Raw genomic sequence first — 23,596 nt, forward strand, 5'->3', positions numbered from 1 at the left:
TTTAAGCTTGTCTTAGTTTGGTACAACAGGGGAACTAGAACTCCTAAGGTGTAAGGCTGTCATTTTTTTGTTCAGTAATGGAAACAGATGGAAGAATATTTCCTTCTTTTAAATTTTCGAGTTTATTTATTAGACAAAAAAACTCCTCCTTTGCAGAAGTTAATGTCATGCAATGTGATAGCTAACTAACAAGCTAACTATCATTTTAGCCCAAAACAGCAGCCAAAGAAAATGAGTGAGTGGCCTCAAAAAGTGCCACAGTTTTCTCAGTGTATGGTGTAATAAGCCAGGGCTGTGATGCAGGTAATTTAACGTTTATTTTTATAAAAATAAAAAATTTTTTGCTCAGTAGCCAGAAAAATTGGCCATTTTAATTACATTTTAATAACCCCATCTAACCATCAATCATAGAAAGAGACCAATGAAAATATTAAGTATTATTAGTATGTTATCAAACCTAATTATTGTTTTCTGCCTATTGAACACTAATAGAACTGTGTGGTTGTTGGATTTGTGAGACCAGAATGAGACCAACATTTCTACATCAATCCAAGATGACTACGATTTCATGTACTTGTCACTTGATTCTGGCACTAAGTGAATAAAACACACATCTGGTCCTAAAAGTTGACCAGAAGTGTTATTTTGAGTTGTTGAGCAGTTCATATTCTTTTAACTTTGAGTCTGTTACAAACAGATGATTTGAGGGCAGGCATTGTTCATAGCAAAGAACTTTATTTTAGTTCCTATAAATAAACCAAGATACCAATCTACCTTAATTTACTAAAATAAAGAACTATAATCCAGAATATTCAATATGCAGAATTCAGCAGCCATAAAATTGTGCCTGAATATTTCATGAGTCATACAGAGTCAGTGAAAAAGCAGACGCAGAACACTGATGTATTGTCATACAGTGTGAGAAACTTTTTTTATTTGAAGAAACTTCAGGTGAAACTTAAAAAGAAATCTACAGTTGTAGAAAAAGTTTATCTAGGTTGTTTTCAACTTCCAGTCCTGGTACTCGAGTACCCTTATCTGTCTGTCTTATGTCTCTTTGTGTCCCAGCACAGCATCGTAGATCTTCCCAGTGAGGCGGTGCTGGATGTCGGAGAAGCCGGCAGCAGTCAGCAGGGCAGCGTACTGAGCAGCTGTCCTCTCTCTGCCCTCCGTTTGCACCAGCATGTTCAGAGAGTAGAGCTGCACCGTTAGCGGGCCAGAGCCGTCCTCATAAAGCAGCGCCTCCACCAGTAACACAGCGCCCCCTTCAGGATGGACCAAAAGCTTTGTTTATTTGTTTGTTCCTTTGTCGTTTTTTTTGTTTCAGCCCCTCTTTGTTTATTTCTCCCCGTCTCTGATTGATTTGGCATGATTTCTGGGAATGCTAACTAGGGCTAATTTTGTTCAAGTAACTGTGGTCTGTTTAACTTTTCATAGACTGGATATTAATAAAACGATAAGCGCAGTATATATCAATCAACACAGTTTACTTTAAATCATCATCAGCTAAACTGGACAGGCCAATGTAGTTTCAGTGTTTTTTCTTAACGTGTGCTGAAGCCAGGGTTCAATCCAAAATTTGCTAATTTTAACCAGATTTCTAAAATACTGACAAAAGAAAATGTGATTGAATCTATGTCTCCATCTACTACTATGGATGATGTGATTATTAGGAGTTTGTTTATTGCGATAAGCAGCAGGTAGCAGCGATTCTACAGTCGGGTGCTATAACACCATTACAGAAAAAGATGCAAAAAAGACAAAAAAAAGACAAAAAATCAATAAGCAATTCTGTTTCATGTATTGATTTTAGGAATGTTACGGTCTCATCGCTCCACCACACAAACCTGATATTTTTGTCTGCCGCTATTTTTTGTTTGCTCATTGAGCAGAAGTGTCATTGGATGGAAGTCACATCATCATCTACTTGCCACAAGTTGCTATTAATTACTCCAGCACATTGTAAAAAGTTTGATTTTTTTCAATATTTTAAGAAATTTTGAAACAATCAGTAATATTCAGGTTTGCGTTTATGAACGTGTTCAGCAGGAGTTACAAAGCTACGTTTTTGGTAGCAGACATTTTGGTTTGTCAAACACAGGCGTAACACCATTGTTAACTGCTGTAATGACTGGAACAAAGACATCATCACTAACACCTGTGCTTTCACTGCTGTGATAGGGCAACATATCTGCTGTTGAATGGATCTAATGCATGACTTATCTGAAAAAGTCCTTCATACCACAACAGGTTGGATTCTCTGTCCAGGAAAAAAAAAACTAGACTTTCCTCCTGACTTTTTCCTTTGTCTTTATGTACACACTCACACACACACAAATACACAAACAAAAACACATTAGAGGGTTTTCTGCCTCCTGATAGTGTTGTTGCTTGTGTGTGTGTGTGTTTGTCTTTGATCAAAGTCAGAAGGACAGATTTTTCTGGGATCAGCTGCATTGTGGGATACAATCTGCCATCTCATTTCAAACAGTGGAGAAAAAAAAGAACTTGTCTTCCCGTCACACACATACCAGACACACACACACACAGACCTGGTTTGCAGGCTCTGTAGACTCTGCTGAGCAGCTCTACACAACACTCGTCGGTCCAGTCATGGAGGATTCTGGCGAGGATGTAGAGGTCAGCCTCTGGCAGGGGGTCTTTGAAGAAGTCCCCTTCACACACACACACACACACACACACAATTCAAATGCACTGGATTCTTAGGATACTGCTACATGATTTAATTATTTCACATAATTATTAATTATGTTGACAAGCACACCATTATTAAGACAATGATTCTGTAAGTGGATTACATACTCTGACATAATTAACTAAAAGGAGCAATGTCTGTTATAATCAAATTATGTCAAAAGTGCATGACCTAACAACATATTTCCATCTGCTATCCAAGACTACTGCTGTTTATTAGCCCCGAATAAACAAAAGTGCATGTGTTCGCCCCTCAATTACATGTCTGTGCTTTCTCCATTATAGCTGCATGACCGCAATATTTTAAGTAAATAGGAAATAACATCCAAAAAGTTCTATATAAAACAAAATATGGGTCAAATCAGTGTATTTCATGTTTTGCTTTTCTGTGTTACTGCTCATGTTGTGTTCAGCATCATCATGTCAATGGGAACAGCAGGAAAGTCGAGGACTGATTTACGCCCTGGGTTTTCACGATCACAGGCTGCTGAGAACTTTGCATGAGATATAAATTGCCAGTTTTCTACACAATAACTCAGTCCAACAGCAGCAGCAGCTCAGTGGGAGTATGGAGAAACATGCATGAGAGCATCAGCAGTGTCTTATTCTGCTTTTATTGTTCTCCATTTTTTATTAACTGAGTACGATACATACACTGAACTCCACTGCAGGCAAACCGTAGTGTACCCTGTAATTATTTTCTCACAACACTTCCCCATTTATACCTTGCAATCACATTCAATATGTATTTAGATACCTTATCTGCATGAGAATAAAACACGTGAACGCACACAGAAGGCATTAATATCAGACTGTGACCAGATCAGTCAGACCACAATATGAACAGATCTGAACCAGGTGTAATCCACTCCTCACAGCTGCCTCTTCTTGCCATCTTAAGCAACCAGCAAAAAAATTTACAGACGAACCCTTCCTTGACAAAGTGAAAATGAGTACAGCCCATATAGCTTCCCTCCACCTGGCAATGTACTACTTTTGTTGACAAGCCCAGCAACTCTGCTAATGCAATTTGCATAATGAGATTCATTCACAATGCAGGCAGAATGCTTATTAACACCAGGTGTCAATGTGAGGATTAATGTTAAGGTAATGTATCCATATACAGATGGCATGTTAATATCCATTTACTGTATGTAAATATGGAAGACACATCAGTACTTCCTTCCGCTGTACAAAAATTAAGCCAAAATGTCCCATATCGGAGCCAGAGTTGTGCAGCTGTCAACTGTGACATGAAATGCCCTATTTATTGTGTCAAATAACTAATTAAACCAAAGTTATCAGAAAAATGAAAACTTCAACACACATTTGTGTGATAAGAACTACCTAAAATGACAGAAACCTTGTTTGAGAATTTCTTTGACATGTAGTTTGAGTTTTTAGTTTGGTCTGTGTCTCCTCTGCTAACAAAAAGAGGGTGGGGTTTATGACCCGTATTGCAGCCAACCACCAGGGGGCGATCAAAATGCTTTGACTTCACGTTGTATATAGTTTTTATACACAGTCAGTGGTTGTTTAACATTAGTTAGATACTGATCGGCCCTTAGAGGATTCAGTTAGTTTTTACTTAAAGTGTACATTTTTGCATATGACGAAGACAATGATGGTGATAATGATTGTGTGTTTAAGTACACATGCACTGGCTGCATATTAATATAAATGTTAAGTGATTTTGCCCAGTTGTGAGGACCTTACCTTCATGGAAGCTTATTCTCTGGTCAGCCTCAGTGACAAAGTGTTCCCTCGACGTACGCACCACCTTGGGGAGGTCAAAGATCGTAACAGTGCATTCTGGGTAGGCTGACGTGCATTGCTTGGCTAATGCTCCACTGCAGCCTGGAGAGAGAAAGAGAGAGAAAGAGAAAGAGAGAGAGAGAGAGAGAGAGAGAGAGAGAGAGAGAGAGAGAGAGAGAGAGAGAGAGAGAATTACATTTAGTTACAGCACACTGAATACACACAACCTTTATTAACAAGGTAGTGCATCACACACACACAAACACAACACAGAGTCACACAAGTGGAACAGATGCTTTTAGGTATACACCCATTATTTATTTGCATGATTTGCATTCAGTTGTATGTGGCGGCTTTGGGAATATGGTTCATCTGTGGTTCATGCCAACAAAGCAGACTGAAGTGAAATGAATTTAGAGTGACTCAGACACTTTATAGAGAAATCAGGCAGAGCAAACACAAACACACACAATGTGATTGTTATCTGGCTAAACCTGATTTCGCATGCATTTGTATATGAATCATTACATTTTAATGCATTTCATCCCTGTTTAGCCAGCACTGGTCGGTCGCTCCACCACTTTGGCACAGACTGGAATATCTCAACAACTGTCAGAGGGATTCCCATGAAACATGCATTCATGGTCCCCCGAGAAGGAATCCCCCTTATTTTGATGGTCCCATGAGTTTTCCTCTAGTGCCACCATGTGGCTGACATTTTTGTTTTTTTATTTAAATATCTTTACAGCTGGGCGGCACGGTGATGCAGTGGTTAGCACTGTCGCCTCATAGCAAGAGGGTTCCAGGTTCGAATCCCGGTCTGGGCCCTTCTATGTGGAGTTTGCATGTTCTCCCTGTGCCTGCGTGGGTTTTCTCCGGGTTCTCCGGCTTCCTCCCACAATACCAAAAACATGCACATTAGGTTAATTGGCTACTCTACATTGCCCCTAGGTGTGAGTGTGAGAGTGTGTGGTTGTCTGTCTTTGTGTGTTGGCCCTGCGATTGACTGGCGACCAGTCCAGGGTGAACCCCGCCTCTCGCCCGTAGTCAGCTGGGATAGGCTCCAGCTCCCCCGTGACCCTGACGGATAAGCGGCATAGAAAATGGATGGATGGATCTTTACAGCTATTGGTTAGACTGCAACAAATTTTGGTACAGACATTCTAGGTCCCCTGAGGACAGCTGCTAGCCTCATCACCCTGTGTATGTTAGCAAGCAGACATTAGCATTTAGCTCATCCTCAGAAAGACGCTGCTAGCAGGGCCATAGACTTGTTTTACTTTCCGTCCTCATAGAGAGAGCTGTAATTCATTGTAGGGCACGAGGAAGACCTGATGATTTGAGTGAAAAATAAGGAAATTAAATGAGCACATGAAAACACACACACACACACACACACACACAGACACACAAGGGTGGAAACAGGGATTTAATGTTAAACTATGAATATTTCAACATGATGCTTTGGCAGGATTATTATCAGTGTTCATGCTTCATAAAGCAATCTGAATATAAAACAGAGTGAGAGAGAAAGTGTGTGAGGCAGATAGACGAGGAACGTATGAATGGAGGAGTGATGGAAAGGCAGTGAGGTGGAATACAGGATCAAAGGATCTCACTTTGCAAACGTACAAAGCCAGACAGACATGTCTCTCTCTCTCTCTCTCTCTTTCTCTCTCTCCCTCTGTGTGTGTGTGTGTGTGTATGTGTGTGTGTGCAGGGCAAACTATCAGGCTCAGTAGTGCCTTCCTCCTAGCATGACCTGCTGCTATTGTATCAGCCTGTATACTAACAAGGCTTTATCTTTTCACACACACATAAACAAATACACACACTCACACACGCGCACACTTACAGATATTATTTGGCTCTCACATCAAACAGGAGGTCAGCAGAGGAGAAAAATCAAAGAGCAGCAAGGAGGAGCAAAACCAAACACAACACGCAGTACAAGACCTCGAGGTAATCCGACAGCCTCCGTTTGTTAATGAAATCCTCCGCTCGTGTTAGTGATTGTTACAGTTGGTAATAACTGAAGTATATTATTGTTATGTTTATCTCTCTTTTTGTGTTTTCAGACTGTTCATCTGTACATTATCTGCAATACATTTATTTGTGTATATGTGTGACCACTGGGTTGTTGTTCATCTAAATGCACCGATGGTAGTGTGTGTTTCATAAAAGTCGGTGGTTCCACTTCAAGTACGTTTGGGCTTGGGTAGCTCTCTTGCAACACTGGTCGTGTCCGTGCTCTTCATCCGTAATGTGTCAGCAAGGGCTTCTGACTTATTCAGTTCCTCAGAAGAAGACTCTGAGGAAGACTCCACTGATTTCACACACAAAGATCAGCTAACTTCCAGTGGAGAGTATTCCTCAACCTGTGAAAACAGTTCTATAACGTACTTTGGTGGCTCTGGAGGAGCTTTGCCAGCATTCAGAAGATATAGTTATGATTATCTCAACTTGGGTGTGAGGAATTTTCACATGAAGCCTGCATTACAAATGAAGTAATGCAGTTTGGGAGATTTTCCCACAGGAAGGATCCAGTGAAAGATCTTTTACCTGTCTTTAGCTGCATGCCTATTTCTATATTCCTGTAAATTATTCTGCGTGCAGGTACATCGAGAGCAACCTAAAAATCAGAGTCAGATTCTTTATAAGTTGATTCTGATTGTGAAATGTAAAATTCAGAATTTGACGATCCATTCTTGATCCATATTAGGGATACTAGTTGTGGATATCTCCGTTTCATACTGCATATACCTTTGGGCCATTTTTTCTGTCCCTTGCAAGTCCCTGAGACTCAACAGAACTCATTATGTTCTCATTATCAAACTGAGTGTCAGTTCTTTAACACTTGTGTGTTAAAAACGAGTATTTGAAAACTGAAAGCTCTTTCTACGTTTTTGAGGCTGTTAAAAAATGTGTTTACATCAGGAATCTAGAGCACTGATAGTATTTTTTGCTTGTTTACCCTTACATTCTCCCATGTAAATGGAAATGATGTGAATACATTTTTCTTCCACAACCGAGTTTGTTACATGTAGCAGCACGAAGCAGATGGCTATTTACATTTAACAAAACAAAAACAAAACAAAAACATTGTGCTTCAGAAGCATGAATATAATTTCCCCAGAGCTGGAGTAACCTTTAAGTTGATTATTCGTTTTAAACATACAGTGTGTTTTAAATGTCACATTTAAATAAATCTAAGTGCAGGGCCTAACACATACAGAGGGTATAGAACAAAATACATTCACTGTATAAATGAAGACGAGTTTGAATGCGGATCGGCTGATGACCTGCCAGCCAGTTGGCAGAAAGTTGGACGGAGACAGAGAACCTGAGCAGCAGGTGTGCGCAGACACAACAGGTGTTCTGTGAAAGACACTACAGTCGCTGCTTTCACACTCCTGCTGTCCACATGCACACTCGTTTCTGGTGAAGCACCTTAATGCATAAACATGAACACACAACCCCATGCTGAGAAAGTCGCAGAGGAGAGGAAAGGCAGGAAGACCGTCCTGGTTGTGTGTCTGTGTCTACAAATGAGAGTATGTGAGTGCATGTGCTTTTAGTGGCTTCACAGCTCCCCCGTGTGGTCAGTTGAGGTGTTGCATGCAGGAAGCAGCCACCTATGGCTGTTAGCTGGTGTTGATACAGTGAAACACTTGCTGTGTCTTTGCTCAAGTGAGCCCAAATCTTGTAGTTTTTAAAAAATTAAAATGGAGAAAAATGCAGATGCACTTGTGTAGCTATGTGAAACAACGTTTCTCCCCGTGTGTGTGTGTGTGTGTGTGTGTGTTGTATGTATGTACGTATGCACATTGCGGAGATCATGTTCACTTTTACTTTTACATTCAGAGCTTTGGCAGTTGAACAGCGGATGGAAGTTAAGCTAGTCTGCAGCTAATTGGAGCCACACTGATATTTCTCTTATTAATAAGCAGATATGCGAATCACACCCATTTTGCTCCTCCCTTCAAACTCCTCTTCCCCATGGCATGTTCCAGTGCCAATGTTTCCTTTTTCTGTAAATTTTTGGGTTTTTTTTTTTTTTCAATGCCAAATTTTATTTCTTTACTCCCAGAATTCACTGTCACTGTTTCTGGTCCCATACTGTGTTGCCTCCAACTTTTTGTGAGCGCTTATTATTTTCATTCACAACATTTTCACTGGAAAAGAAAGCCACCAATGGAGGACAAGAGAAAGAGATGCAGCAGAGGCAGCAGCTGGTGACCCCTTGACATTTTTTCTGACACACTGATGTCAGTACTTGGCAGCGGTAAAACTGACAGGATACGGGAAACCTGCAGGTGGAGGTGACTTTCACTTGTGAAGCCTGACTGATTTACTAAGAGTCATTAACTCAGCAAGGTATGTGTGTGTGTGTGGGGGGGGGGGGGGGGCTGTAATAAAGGTCACAGTTGACTGTGTGTTATGCATTTTTGGGCACACACTCACACACACATACACCATACTGTAAGAATGTGTGTGCGTGCAGCTGAGCCAGCTGTCTCAGTTAACACATGACTCCAACAATTTTAAATGTTAATGACTGTGAACTCGTGACCTTATGGAAATCAGATGTGATGAGTTGATAAACACACGCTCACACACACACACACACACACACACACACACACACACTTACCTCCAAGGTCGCAGATTACCTTGAAAGGGGAAAGGTCGAAGGCTGTGACCACATCTTTGCCACAGATGTTCCAAATGGAGTTCATTAACTGCATGAACTTGGTCATTTCCTCATCAGACCTAACAAACAAACAAAAAGCCTGTGGTGAGTACAGCCTCTCTTTCACTTAAGTGCTGCTGTATCCCTACACAGAGTGTGTGCGTGTGTGTCTTGGAAAAGTTCCTGTCCTCTGGCTACCCTGAGTTCAACAGATACTTCTTCACTCACTGTTCCCTGGAAAGAGGAGGAAGCTCTGTTCAGACATCTCCCGACCCTCCCGTCCTCTCATCCATCTCCTCCGTGCAGACACGGGGCATTTTAACAGGGTGTCCTTGATTAGGCCCAGCACAAATTACCCAAAGTGCCATCTCTGTCATCGCTATTTGACAGCAGGAGAGTGAGGGCTGCTCCTGGCAGGAGCTGAGCTGAACACCGGTCAATCATCAAGGCTCCCCCACCAGCAGCCATCACACACGATGGACGAAGTGTGGCGACGAGAGAGAACCCACCTCACAGGCCTGCACGCCCCCGAGATGTGGCCACTCAGTAACATCATCGAAGCAACTTTTGTCCTGTGAAATGTTGCCATCCGAACATGCATAAATATGCTACATGGAAGGAGAGCAACAGGATAACCGCACGCATTTTAAAAGGTTAATATTAGTGTCCTGTCATGACTTTCACATGTATGGATTTTAGCTCAACGTCTGAAATGGCCGTTTGGATGTCCATCTCCCCATGAACACACACACACACAGTGCCCCTCCTCTTTCCTCCCTGTGGCGACACAGTGTGTGTGTGTGTGTGTGTCTGAGACAGGGCGCAGCAGAACAAAAGAGCCTGTGGTGACTGCTGCTGCTCTGAGGAATCTCCACCTCATCACTCAGCACTTTGCCCTGTCATGGGGGTACACGCACACACATGCACATGCACATACTGACTCAGTTCTGTAACACTCCGATTTTATTTATCCAAACTTATGATCAGCCATCTGATACCAACTTCAGATGACACGGTGACCTCCCGAAGAACTTTGAAAGTGACTCATTGACGCGGACTCCAGCTTCTGATTACATTGGATGTGAAAGGACGAAATGACTGTGGGGCCAAACGGCATCAATGTCGTCTTACGTTTGTGAACATTTTAGACATAAGTTATCAAATGCCCCCCAACAACCACATCACGTAAAACATTACAACAATTTTAGCATCAAATCTTTTACTATGTTACAGGTACAGAAACATGAATCAGACACATCCACTCAGTTTGAATATAAAGCACTCTGCTGTAGGGTTAAAACTTCTCGCCATGCCTTATGCAATGCCTCCATTTTTACAATCTCAAACCTTCTCTAAATCCATGCTCTCCATCCATCTATTATCTATAAGGCTGACACATGCACAGAAAGTTAGAATCACCAATTAAACTAAACTTTGACAGACACACCACACAGAGAGGCCCCATCTGGATTGAGGGTTCAAATCCAGAACCTTCTTGCTGTGAGGCCACAGCAGCACTGTGGACACAATTCTTTTCTCCAAATCTTTTCTGCTTTCTCGAGTGTGAGAATTCAAGCTGTGGACAGGACATGACTCTAAATTATTCAGGTGTGGTACATGGCTGGTTAAATGGTGATGAGTAAACAGGAGTCTGAGTCATCCAGTCAGTGTTGAGTCATCCTGCTCCTTCCACAGCTCTCCAAGAATGCAGCGAATGACTTCAGTGGTTGTTTCCTCCTGCTAATTTACCCACAGTATTCACAGGGGAAATCAGCAGGGACAAACAACTGCTAATCCGCATTAAGTCAATTGTGTGCAGGTGTTGGAGTTTTTCTTGCCGGATATTTTCATTTTCAATCAATTAAAGCTGAATTGCAAATTCATCCGCATGAGGGAATATTATGTTTCGAGCGCATGTTTCGTTTTTCAAATATGTTTAATTTCAGATACATCTCTTTTCAATAAGGCAGTTTTCTACGAGATCATCAACTGCTTTTAGGATATGACATAAGGATATAAACATATAGAAGCATAAAATGCACATTCAGTTCATTTTCACAATTTCTTCTTTCAGTTTCTGCTGAAGTGAAGCAAGTGAACACAGCAAAACAGGAAATTTATACATCTGCACATCTGTTTTATTGTTTGGATGCAAAGTTATACTGGAAACGTTGGCTTTCCAAATCATGCTTTGACAAGGACAAGAAAGGGTTGGGTGTTTTACAAAGTTTCAGTTTTGATGGCCTTTGTTCCTTCGGGACTGTCAGCCCTCTACAGTGCAGGGCCTCAGGCAGGAAGATCAAATTCTATTAGCGAGCTAAGTGTAAAACTTTTAGCGCGTGACCCCTGCAAACTGCTGACCAGCAAATCAGTGAAGCGTTAAAACTCTGGGCACTGGATACTATAAACACAGAAGACCTCAAGGACAACAGCAGATATGCTCACTCACATCACCCGCCCCCCCCCCCCCCCCGTCTTTCTCTTCCTCTGTCTCGGTCTCTCTCTCTCTCTCCATCACACATTCCCTGCCTCCTAATAAATCCCATGAGTCTGTTTTTTAGGAGGAAGAGAGAAGAGAGTGACTGACAGGATAAGACAGAGAGACAGGGATGGAATGTAAATGAGCAAGGATGTGTGTTTGATCTCTCTCTCCTTCTTTCTGTGTGTGTGTGTGTGTGTGTGTTCGTATTACTCACTTTGTGAGGACAAAAATCTGTTAGGACAATCAAATTGTGGGAGTTTGCTTTCTTCATTGGAAAACAAATGCAAGTTCCTGTAATGTAAATCAGTAAATTTTAAGGCGAAGACTTGTTTTAAGGTTACTCTATGTAATGTACCCAGATGTGATGGAAACTCAACCATGGTGTGTGTGTGTGTGTGTGTGTGTGTGTGTGTGTGTTCAGCAAAGCCAGGGCAGCTCCTTACCTGTAGAGAGCTTCAAACAGATCTTTTGAGTTGACTCCAAAAGCCTTTTCATACTGGTTTCTGCCCTCTCTAGAACAAGACAAAGACAGAAATAAACATATTTGACAACCGCATTACAGTCTGACAGGTCATTGCTTGAAATCCCTCTGTTGAATTAGATAAAATACAAAAAGATCAAGTGTGTCGACATGAATTCACAATCATGTTTTTTCTATTTTAGGTCAATCGACATGTTTGTATTGCTTAATTCCCCCCCCCCCACACACACACACACACAAAAAGATCCAGATGCCTTTATCATTTACATATCATCTTTACTGCTATCTGTTTTCAGTGCTTCTCGTAGACTGATTCCACATGTCAGCCTGTGTGAGAGCTGCTGGCTGTCTTCCCTCAGACATGACAATGAGGCTAAAATCCATCCTGAGATGCTGTTCAAACAGAAGAGGAGCACAGGAATCGACATCCGCTACAAATCAAACCCGCATTTTCTCACAGCGAATGGTTCTACTCTTGACTCGCTTGTGTAATAGAATGACATTCTACTTCTGCATTATTTACATTTTCTTTGTCTCTTTGCCTTTCAAAGCACAAATTTAATTGCTTACTGTTACTTGTCCTTTTGGGCTGCCTCCCCTGCAGCATTTTGTGTCCCCACGTTACATTTCCCAATTATGTTTCGGTCATTAACAGATGTTCTTATACAAAATAATGAACAAAAAATGTATTATTAACATACTAAAGGTCCAGTATGTAGGATGTAGGTGCATCTAGCGGTGTGGTTGAAGAACACAATCAAGTGTTCATGTCTCACTCCCCTAAAATGGCTGCTACACAGCTCCTGTCTGGGACCCGAGTTTGGTTTGTCCGTTCACGGCTACTGTAGTAACACGGTATTGCAACATGAAAGAGGACCAGCTCTCTCTTTAGAAATAAAAGGCTCATTCTAAGGTGAAAAAAAAAAAAAAAGATCATATGCTAATGAAAACATAATTCTGAAAGTTGCTAAATCCCACTAAATCCTACAGAATGGACATTTGAAGCCATAGTACCTGGATATCATTGCACAAACTGTATGGCCCCGCATCCCAACAAAAGGGAGTTTTACAAAAGTTAACATACGGTAAATTAATGCTATGTAATCTTAAATGAACACCCTGACTTCTTTGGGTTTTGGACTGTAGGCTGCACATAATTTCGTTCTTAAGGAAACTGTGATTGCATTTTTCACTATTTTATGATGTTTTACAGCCTACACTATTCAACTCTGAATTGTCAAGAGATTAATAGATTTTGGTTAATGTCATTACTGAAAAACTTGAATTTGAAAATTACTTACGATGAATAAATCAAAAATGTTAACAATGAATTTTCTGTTGATTGCTAATTGGTTAATCAACTAATCTCTGGGGAAACTAATGATGGTGGCACCAAACATGTTGAACGTGCACAAAAATGTCATTTTGTTACAGCTTGCAATGGATGGTGACCCCCCGACATGAAGGTGGCATAAAGACTTTCTACTGTGGAATTGTGTCCAAACTGCAGGCAGGGACGAGTCTGTGCTCAGTCTACTGACCTGACAGCATCGGTCAGGTAGTGCCAGCAGAGGTAGATGGTCCTGGAACTGTACTGGATGGACTGGTAGAGGGACGAAGGACTGGAGCGGGTCAGGTAGACACCAGCCTGCTCAGTGTTGCTGTAAAGGACTGAACACAGGTGGCGGGGGGAGGTGGAGGAGATGACTGAATGAATCGCTGCATGTGTGAAGACGGACTTTCATCTTTTATGTGGACATGAGAGACAGACATCGAGGACACAAGCAGGGGAAGGCGTGCGTGCAATAAGTGCAGTAACTGACAATGCAATCAGTATTTGATTATAAGACAAATAGTGAGACACTTAAATAAGACAAATTGTAACACACTTAACTGACCAAGTTATTTAGAGCGACATGTTCATATTGCCTGAGTGTGTGCTGACCTCGTCCATTGTCATGGTGAGTGTTGAGGAGCTCCAGGCCAGTACAGGCTGCCAGCAGTCTCTGTGTGCCGTCCAGACTGGCTCCAACTGCTTGGCTGATCTCATCTGCAGACAGGGGGCGCTCTGCACCCAGCAATACATCAAACACACCCAGCTCGCAGGAGGAGAAAACCACCTGAGTCAATTTAAGAGAGACGAAGCAGAGTAGAACAGAAAATCTCCTTGAGATTAAATGATCTTATTGGTATATTTACACTACTCAGGGACGCGTTAGTTCACACATTTAATTTCCTCTTCACACCTTCTGATTAGTTTACAATCCTAATGTTATTGTCTATGTCTTCAGAGGTAAAAAAAAAAAAAGGATTCAGATGCAACACTTGAGTATAATTTTGCCTGAAGAATTACTTTAAACTGAAGAAACAAAGTTCACAATTAATTTTATGTTAACTCACTAAGGGGTTAAACGACTTATCTTCTCATCTCTCAAGAAACCACATCCCTGTGCCTTTGACATGTTTGATGTTATTACAATAACAACTATAAATAATTCTATTAACTCAATAAACCCCCATGCTGGAGAGGTGAAATGTTATTTTGTTAATAACTTTTAAACTGTCAAGGTGCATCTCAGTGAGTCTGTATGCACTACATGAGTATATTACCTTTGAGATGAGGAAGCCTTCCATATACTCCAGTATCTTTTTGGGGTACATGTCCACAGCAGGTTTCCGCTCAGACAGACCCATCTCTTGGCATTCAGCCATGGCTGTTGGTTGGGACAGGACTCCCCAAGACAGACTGTCCTCCAAGGTCCTCTACGTGCAAAGCAAACTTCCCTGCTAGTTTGTTCTGCTCGGGAGACAGTTCAACAGGTATGAATGGCAGAGAAGTCAAAACCAGACTGAAACTACACAAAGTGCCCACCCAGCAGCAGCAGCAGCAGCAGTGAGAGTAGCAGTGGGCTAAGCGGATTACAGCCAGATAACCCAGATTAGAGCAGGGGCTCAGTCTGCATTGGACAAAGAAACAACTCTGTGGCAATACACTGCGGCCTTGTTCATTATCAGTCACACTCAGACACACTCAAATGGAGCCTTTTCATTCAGTGCATTCTCATACCAGACATGGTTCCCAGTTTTCATGACCCCAAAAAGTGATCTGCAATACCAAAACTTTGATGTGCTGCCCCGTCTCTTCCCCATATGGCCTGACTGCACTCGTGCTGGGAGACTAATGGCAGCATCAGATCTAATGACGCAGGCTGTCACGTCACGCGCCTTGATGAGATTACATGCGCACTGATAAGTGACAGATGCTGATAGGGCAGCTGGACACCAGTTGCCCAGATCGTGGCTGCAGTTGTTTCAGACGAAGGCTTTTTGAAAAGTAATGGACAAAAAGCGCTTTCGCAGTGCTAAAATCCCAAACCTAGAATTTTAATACTATAATGTTTTTATCGTGAAAAGCCTGCATAGTACATCCTCAACGGAAGAAAACAATATTGTCAAAAAGTTTTCTGCTTTAGATTTTTATTTTAACCATGTGTTTTTGCAGGACATGCTCCAGCAGATCATGAGCATACAGTACACTGAACTAAAGGGCTTTTTGCCATGACAGGTGAAGATGGTGATGTGGCCCCTGCCAGCAAAACTATTTGACTTGACTTCTCCCAAGCTACAGCTAAGAGATGAGTCTGTTGACTTAAATTTAAATTTACTAAAAAGTCTAAAGAAATGAAAGTGGCCCTCACATTGTGAAAGTGATAGCGGGAGTTAGATGCTAATATCCCATTTTTACTTGGTACTGTGCTGGTTTCCTTAACATTGACTGAATCTTATCCCATCAAAAAATAAATTCAAGACTGGTATACAACCAAGGAAAAACGTACAATGGTTCAAGTCTTCACAAAACTCACACACTCGTCAAATCCTCTCTTCTTCTTCAACCCAAAACTCTAGCAAACATTCAGAAATTCAAATAAAAGTGAAATAAATCAGTCTTTGGGAGCTGAAACTGTGATCACCGAGGTGCAGTTCGGTTTCGCTCGAGGGCAAGTCTGTAGAATTCAGTTGTGTTTTTTTCTGAGCAGCTTATGAACAACACAGCCAACACTGAAGGGGTATTCAAGAAATGCAGGCCGATCTAACTGCAGAGGTGCATATCGTACAGTCTGTGGAAATTTCACATTCATAATGGAACAGCAGTCATTTATTTTAGTCCAGTCATCCACTTAAAAGTCTTCCACCACTATGGCAGCCGTAACTTCATGCTGATTTAAACGTCGGTGCAGGATGGTGTCTTTTTATTTTCTGTAGTCAGGCTACAAGCGTGGATGAACAGGCTGGTGCCACATCAAAATAACAAACAATCTGTGCTCTGTCCTGGCCACTTTCTCATGCACAAAGACAATCTGCTTGCAAAAAAACAAACAAACAAACAAAAAAAAACAAAAAAAAAAAAAAAAACATCATCAACAAGATTTTGGATTGACAGTAGGGTTAGACCGCTGTGTCAATCTACCCAATACAGAAGGTCTATATGATATTAGTCTTTAACTGTGTGCCAGTGTTCTCAACTTCCAATATAATGAGTATCAATGATTACAGGATGGATAACTAACTTTATCACTATTAAAATAACCCCACTGTACTTAATTCTGTTATGCCAATTTCCAGAAAACAGCCCTAAAAAAGGTAAAATCAACTCTCTAAAATCAACTCCAACAACTCACATGCCTTACATGCACAAGATGCACTTGCACATACATGTGGTTTCAGCTCATACTGTAGAGTTCATTTTACTTTTAATGGATTTAATGGATCCATTATTCTTATGAATCTCACTGAACTTTAGGTGTAAACCCAGAACAGGGGGGGAAAAAAAAAAAATCAATCAATAAATGGATCATATTGATGAGATTAGCGTCGTCTCGAGTGGCTCCTGTCTCTACTGTCACTGTGTCTCCTGTATCGTCGATTGTAATGGCTGTGACTCCTCCTGTCTCTACTTCTATTGCTGTTCCTGGAGCTGCCTCTGCGGCCACTGTGCCTGTGGCTCTTTCCTCTGCTATGACTCCTCCCGCTGCTGCTCCGGCTCCTATCCTGGCTTGAGCTCGAGCTCGAGCTCGTGCTCCTGCTGCAGCGGCTGTGGCTGCGCCTCCCCCTGCCGTGGTAACTGCAGCTCCTGCTATGACGACTGGAGCTCCTTCTGCGCCGGCTGGAGCTCCTTCTCCTTCTGCTGTGGCTGTGGGAGCGCCTCCTTCCACGGCTATAGGGGCTCCTCTCTCTGTAGGAGCGATCCCGGTCCCTTGCTTGTTCCCTGCCGTGCCTGATCCTCACCACCTCTTCTCTCCTTCCCTCCCGGTCTTTCTTCCTGTCCTCCCCTCCCCTCCTCTCTTCTCCTTCTCTGTTTTTCCCCAAAGCCTGAGAGGGCGCACTGGATTTAGATAACTGCTTCTCTTTGCTTTCAACTGCCTTCAGTCCATTCACCCGGCCCAGGACCCCCATCATCACATCATTGTCGCCGGGATCAGAGGCCTCTTCACACGCTGAAAGGCAAGCCTGGTCCTGCATGCCTGGAGGTCTCGCCGCCTTATCACTGCTCTTCTTCAACAGGTTGCAAAGCAGTCTCTCCCTTAGTTCCTTCTCTCGGCGCTGAAGCTCCAGTGCACGCTCCTTCTCCAGCTCCACTCTACGGAGCTCCTCTTCCTGCTTGCGTCGGCAGTCCTCCAGCTGCTGAAGACGAGCCAGTTCCTCCTTCTGTCGAGACTGCTCCTGCCTTTCCCGTTCCTCCTGTTCGGCCCTCTCTTTCTCCTGCTGCTGCTGCTTCTGGGCCTAGAGAAGAGGAGACAATGAAAGTAAAAAAACAAACAAAAAAACCCCCAATACAATACAGCCTGAGATACTCCTCTAAGGCAATATAAAACACCATTGCGGTGTCGCCTAAACAATTTTCTCAAATTAATAAAAGGTTTTAGTCTTGTGTAAACAAAAGGGAAACACTCAATTCCCATGTTTAATCTTTTTTGTTTAATCAGTACAAAAACTGAAATGCCAAAACCACAAGTTTGTGGTTTAAGATTTGGTTATTTGTTTTGGTTAACTGCATCTTGGGGCAGTAACTTCTTGGAGGGTCGTCTTTGCATTTCCATGAAACAGAGAAAAGTTCATTAACTGCAGTGTTTGCCAGGGTATTGAAGTTTCAGAGATTTTTACCTCACGATTGGTGTATGATTGCGTACCAGATGAGTATGTGTGTATAACCTTGTGTATTTTGCGTCTCTGTGTATGTGCCCTACCTTTACCCTGGCCAGCAGCTCAGCAATGAGCCGGATCGATTCCAGGTTGCGCTGCGCCAGGAGCAGCCTCCTCTCCTCCATAGCAATCCTCATCTGCAGCTTCTTCTGCTCCTCTTCCTGCTGTCGTCTCACCCTCTTCAGGTTCCTCCTCTCCTCTCTCTCCCGCAACTTCTGCTCTCGCTTTCTCTGCCTCTCTTCCTTCCTCCTCTCCTTCTCCTCCTCTTCCTGCTCCTTCTGTTTCCTGAACAAAGAGGTAAATTGTGTGAATGTCTGGTGATACTGGGGATCTTTACGCTGTGCCATACTAACGATTTTCTTCATACGCAGCGTCACTTGCATTGTCACACACACAATATTGTACTGAAAATGTATTTCCAAATGCTAAATTGTTGTTTTCCATACCAAGTTGCTTACATGAAGCCAAGCCTTTTTCAAAGGTCTGTGTTATTCAGTATTTATCTTACAGTTAAAATCTGTTAATTTCTCAAATAAGCAGAAAAATATGAGCCCAGCACACACTATGTGTCTTAATAATATATTAATAATAAATCGGCTGCACTATGGATAGATATAAAGGTGGGTAAACTTCATGGACAGTGAAAACATTTGTATTCCATGCACGGCGGAGGGTGATCGCTGCCCTGATTCATAGCTACATGTATCTTCCTCGTTCTTGCTCTCATCATAATCCATTTCTCTTTAGTGATTCATCGTACCTCTCCTCCTCCTTACGTCGCTCCTCCTCTTCCTTCTCCCGTCGTTTCTGCTCCTCTCTCTGCCTTTCCAGCTCCTGTAACTTCATTCTCTCCAGACTTCTCCTCTTCATAGCTGACTCACTCAGGTGTTTGCTGGTGTCAAAGGTCACCTGAGGAAAACACATGTGCACAGGCTTACAAAAAGTGTTTTCATAGTAATGCACACTATTCAAATCAATTCGGTTTATTTATATAGCACCAATTCACAACAAAAGTTATCTCATGACACTTTCCAATTAGAGCAGGTCTTGACCAAACTCTTTAATTAAACTGTAATACAGAGAGCCCAACATTCCCCCTTGAGCAAGCACTTGGTGACAGTGGCCTGCCTTTTAGAAGGCCCAGGACCCTGTACAGTTACAAAAAAATTGGTTTCTGTGATGATTTATTGCAGTTTCAATGAGTCTGTTGTGCCTGATGTGTAGCCTAACCAGTAACACCAAAAACAGTCATGTCAAAATAGGAGAGTAAAATAATTTAAGTAAGCAAGATCAAGTTCTCTGATATTTCCAACAATGGGTGTTTTACAAGGTTTAGACTATTCTGGTACAGCAGAACATTCCTTCCAGTGAAGAAATTATTGTACAAAATGTTCATTACAACAGCCTGACATTGAAATTGAGGTTCATAGTACGGACAATATAATCAGGGTTTCTACCAGTGTACTGTTCACAGTGAAGCGTTACTCTGTTGATTAAGAACTCTGGCTCTCCTTAATCCTTATTACCTTGGAAATAATGATGACACAGCTTTAATTCTCATTCCACTAAAAGGTCTTAAAGCTGCTATGTGACTGTGAACAACACAATGTAATTGCGAAAATCTGCCTATGTGCAGCATCACGGCAGCAGATGTAATTCACTGGTGACCTCACACTCAGAACAGACACATGCAGATCAGTATGAACGCAGTGGTCAGCGGGGGTGGGGGTGTGTGAGGCTGCAAGGTATCAGTGAGAAAATGAAACATGATACAGGAAAGCCAGTGTGAGAAATAAATCCATGAGTTTGTGGATTCATCAGATTCAAACACAGCACAGCAGTTCATAAAGCCGTGAGGATGGATTTTACAAAAGAAAGTCAGGGATAATGATTTTAGTCACATCTTAGCAACTATGATTTGAAAAGTAGAAAAACGTCATTCAAGTTACAAAGTAATCTCTAAGGTATGAGCATTTGCAAGTGTTTCATAGCCCAAAGTCATCCCTTAGTATATTCTTGTTATAACTATTAACAAGGACATTGCATGCAGTACCTTGATGTTGCAGGCCACTGCCTTTCCATCCTCTCCTTTCAGCATCAGCTTCATGCTGCGCAGAGTGTCCATAGCCTTGGTGAAACCGCAGTACTCCTGGTACTGCACATAAGCCTCGAAGTTCAGATGACCCCCGAAACTGAATGTGTTGAAGTTCTTGTCCAGCATCTCCTCTCGGTATGGGTCCAGCATGGGGATGTCAACATTTCGCACCTACGGACAAAAATGTGTCACAAAAATAAAACGTTACTTTTGGCTCAACGACTTAATACCAGTAATGTGATGACACGATATATGCGTGACAGGTGTGACATACAACCACAGTCATGTCTTTGAATTTGTTTGAGTGTGACATAAAATCAGATTCTGTTTAATAAACAAGTCAATACATGCAGAACAGACCAGTTTGAGGAGGGGACAGCAGCAATGACTGATTTATTTACAGTGATTGGCACAATACAACATTTACATCTTACAGCCTAATGGGACATTACCTAATTTCAAACTACCAAAGAACAAAATGTGTGCTCTGGTTAATGCTCTGTTAAATAAAGAAATGAAGCAGCAGAAACAGGTACCACCTTGCCAAAGGTTTGGAAGACAGCGATGAGGACCTCTTCAGAGGGCCGATCTGGGAACTGGCTATCCTTCTGGCTGAACCAGCGGCAAGGAAGTCCCTCCAAGTGGATTGTGTCAGGTCTCTCTCCCGGCAGAGTCTCATTCATATCCTTGGCATCACGGAAGAAGGAATCCCAGTCGTGACGTGTAGGGAAGTCCACCTTATTCTCTACTGCACGAACCTAAAGAAAGAAGGGAGAGAAGGCTTGATATACACTCAATTACCAGTTTATTAGATACAGCTATGTAAAGCCACTGCAGCCTAATACAACAGCTCTGCAATAAATAAATCGAGTTTTTGTTGTAAGAGGTGCTGCTTAGGTGTACTGCATTATACTGAGAAGTGATTTCTAATACTAAGTTGCTGTAAATGAAAGAAGTACCAATCAGCTACATAACCAGCACAGGGGATTTGTGATCCACTATAATGACAGCCTTACCTTCAGTACATCAGTAAATCCACTAAGTTTGATGGTCTTCCCATCAAGACGGCCCAGCAGAATCTTAACCAAGCTCTTGTTTTCCACCTCACCCTCAAATCGGATGAAGTCCATGGTGCTCTTGGAGATGCGCAAAGCTGAAAACTGCTCCGGAGCTACCATGGCCTTTACTCTCTCCATTACCTCCCAGTTGGAGATACTCTTGCCTGGCAGCTTGAGCTGGGGCAAAGCCACACTGACTGTCATTTTGGCAATGGGTTTGAGGTACAGGTTGTACTCGGAGGAGAGGCACACTGCCTCTCTAGTATCATGGACAATGGTGGTCATTGTAGCAGACCGGGGGAGAAGCTGCAGGAAGGTTGGAGAGACAGTAAAGATGCACATGTTAGTTGTTCATGAAATAACCCTGAATTATGAGCCTATGTTAGTGTTTTCACTTGGTTAAGAAATCAAGTTTGAATTCACTAACTAAACGTGTGGTTCGCCTGTCAATTTCATCACCTCTTCTGAAGGTAGATATCTATAACCAAACTACGCAAACAACGCAGCTAGACAAAACGAGCGTTACCAATACTAGCTGTTACATCATCATTCGCGTTACATTATGAATCTTGGCTCTTTAAGCACACTATTTTCAGACTAAGGAAAAACATTTTGTCGTGTATTTATGTGAACCTACTGTGGCAAAACGCTACGAAAGTTTAGCTATACGCTAAAGCCGTTAACGTTAACCGTTAAACAACGTCACTAGCTCAATGGTAACTTGTTAGCGGTAAAGTTTAGCTTGCGTTTGACTCTTAACAACATGTCTGTTTAACAAAAGAAATAACTGTTATATAAACACGTATGCTGGACACAGCGTTAGTTTATAAGCACACACTGTTCTCGGCTTTAAGAACAGCTAACGTTAGTTTTATTTCCAGTTTGCCGCAGGGGCTAGTTCGCTCGAAGTGATCTGTACGTAAACTCTAGGGTTCTTCCGTTTAAACAGCGTTCGAGTGCTTTTACATAAAGTTATGCTAGAAGTATATTTCATCGCGACCTACCTAACATCAGTTAGCCTCCCGACAGAAAAGAAAAATCCACAAATAATTTGTGCTAGTTTTTGAATAGCCCCAGACACTGCAGAAAAAAGCCCAACTACATGCATGCCACTTCCGCATACAGTTAACTTTGACCTGAAAAAGAGACAACGTGAAGGAGCAATACGGGGCCTTGTTTCAGAACAGCGACACCATGTGGAACATGTGTAAATGACCCTGGCTAAAAACTGCTTACTGTATTTGCAGATATTATCTTGACTGTCCGGTTAGTTTCAGACAGTGGTGAAATATATCTAAATATTTTACTTAAACAGCGTACAGTTTCGCGGCACTTGTACTGTGCTCTTGTATTTCAATTTTATGCTACCTCCTCTAATGCTTCATTTTGGAGGCAAATGCTTTTCAGTCCAGCACATTTATTCCATAGCTTTGGCACATTTAGATTGTGAATATAAAATATAAAATAATTAAGTGATAAATTATTGCATGTTAAGCGACTCTGTAGTATGTAAAGTAGTTAAAATTAGCTCCACCTTTCCCAGCTGAGGTGACATTTACAGATTCATTCATCACTAATGATAATCTAGAAAAACATATGATTCTTTTACTTTTGGTACTTGAAGCATTTTAAGTCATGCGTTCAAACTTTAAGAGGTTTTTTTTATACTATACTTTTATACTACATTTATACTTCTTCCTCTTCTACTTCATTCAGTGATGTAGAACAAAAACAAAGGGAGCACTCTTTATCGGCACTGTTTGCCATGAGACAACTGAACATCTGGTTGACTGTACACATTTGTTACTAGCTGGATGGCTATTTGGCACCGTTAGTCACTAGTTAGGCTTTGTATGCAAGTCAGCATCACCGTGGTAACTATTTGGGGAGCGAGTGAGAGATGGGGATGGATTGGACATGGATTAGTCCAACAGCAGAGGCCCCAGGCAAAAAAGTTGGCACAGTTTCCCTGAAAAGATGGCAGAGGAATTTACATAATAGGCATTACTCCCTTCACTTTGTATGTAGGTCAGTAACTGGAGTCAGGCAGCCTCTCTTCTCTACCCCGACCAACAGTCGCTTAACAGGCTGCCTACGGCAACAGACTCCAGAGTCT

The 23,596-nt window shown here is 42.0% G+C and overlaps 2 protein-coding genes across 2 annotated transcripts; both read right to left on the reverse strand.

Moving 5' to 3' along the window:
• Window positions 1-406: 406 nt before the first annotated feature.
• On the reverse strand, window positions 407-15,452 carry asmt (acetylserotonin O-methyltransferase). Its single transcript, XM_046404972.1, has 8 exons — window positions 14,737-15,452; window positions 14,072-14,246; window positions 13,668-13,797; window positions 12,089-12,157; window positions 9,125-9,243; window positions 4,432-4,572; window positions 2,553-2,675; window positions 407-1,265 (listed from the first exon to the last, which is right to left on the reverse strand). Exons 1-8 carry the CDS (start codon window positions 14,836-14,838, stop codon window positions 1,048-1,050), a joined length of 1,077 nt encoding a protein of 358 aa, XP_046260928.1. The 5' UTR covers window positions 14,839-15,452; the 3' UTR covers window positions 407-1,047.
• A 134-nt stretch (window positions 15,453-15,586) lies between these two features.
• On the reverse strand, window positions 15,587-22,635 carry akap17a (A kinase (PRKA) anchor protein 17A). The gene is made up of 7 exons (XM_046404971.1): window positions 22,485-22,635; window positions 21,439-21,786; window positions 20,962-21,180; window positions 20,381-20,593; window positions 19,088-19,236; window positions 18,372-18,612; window positions 15,587-17,907 (listed from the first exon to the last, which is right to left on the reverse strand). Exons 2-7 carry the CDS (start codon window positions 21,763-21,765, stop codon window positions 16,993-16,995), a joined length of 2,064 nt encoding a protein of 687 aa, XP_046260927.1. The 5' UTR covers window positions 21,766-21,786; window positions 22,485-22,635; the 3' UTR covers window positions 15,587-16,992.
• Between the last annotated feature and the right edge of the window lie 961 nt (window positions 22,636-23,596).

The sequence above is a fragment of the Scatophagus argus genome, chromosome 11 (assembly GCF_020382885.2).
Source record: "Scatophagus argus isolate fScaArg1 chromosome 11, fScaArg1.pri, whole genome shotgun sequence".
Lineage (NCBI taxonomy): Eukaryota > Metazoa > Chordata > Actinopteri > Scatophagidae > Scatophagus > Scatophagus argus.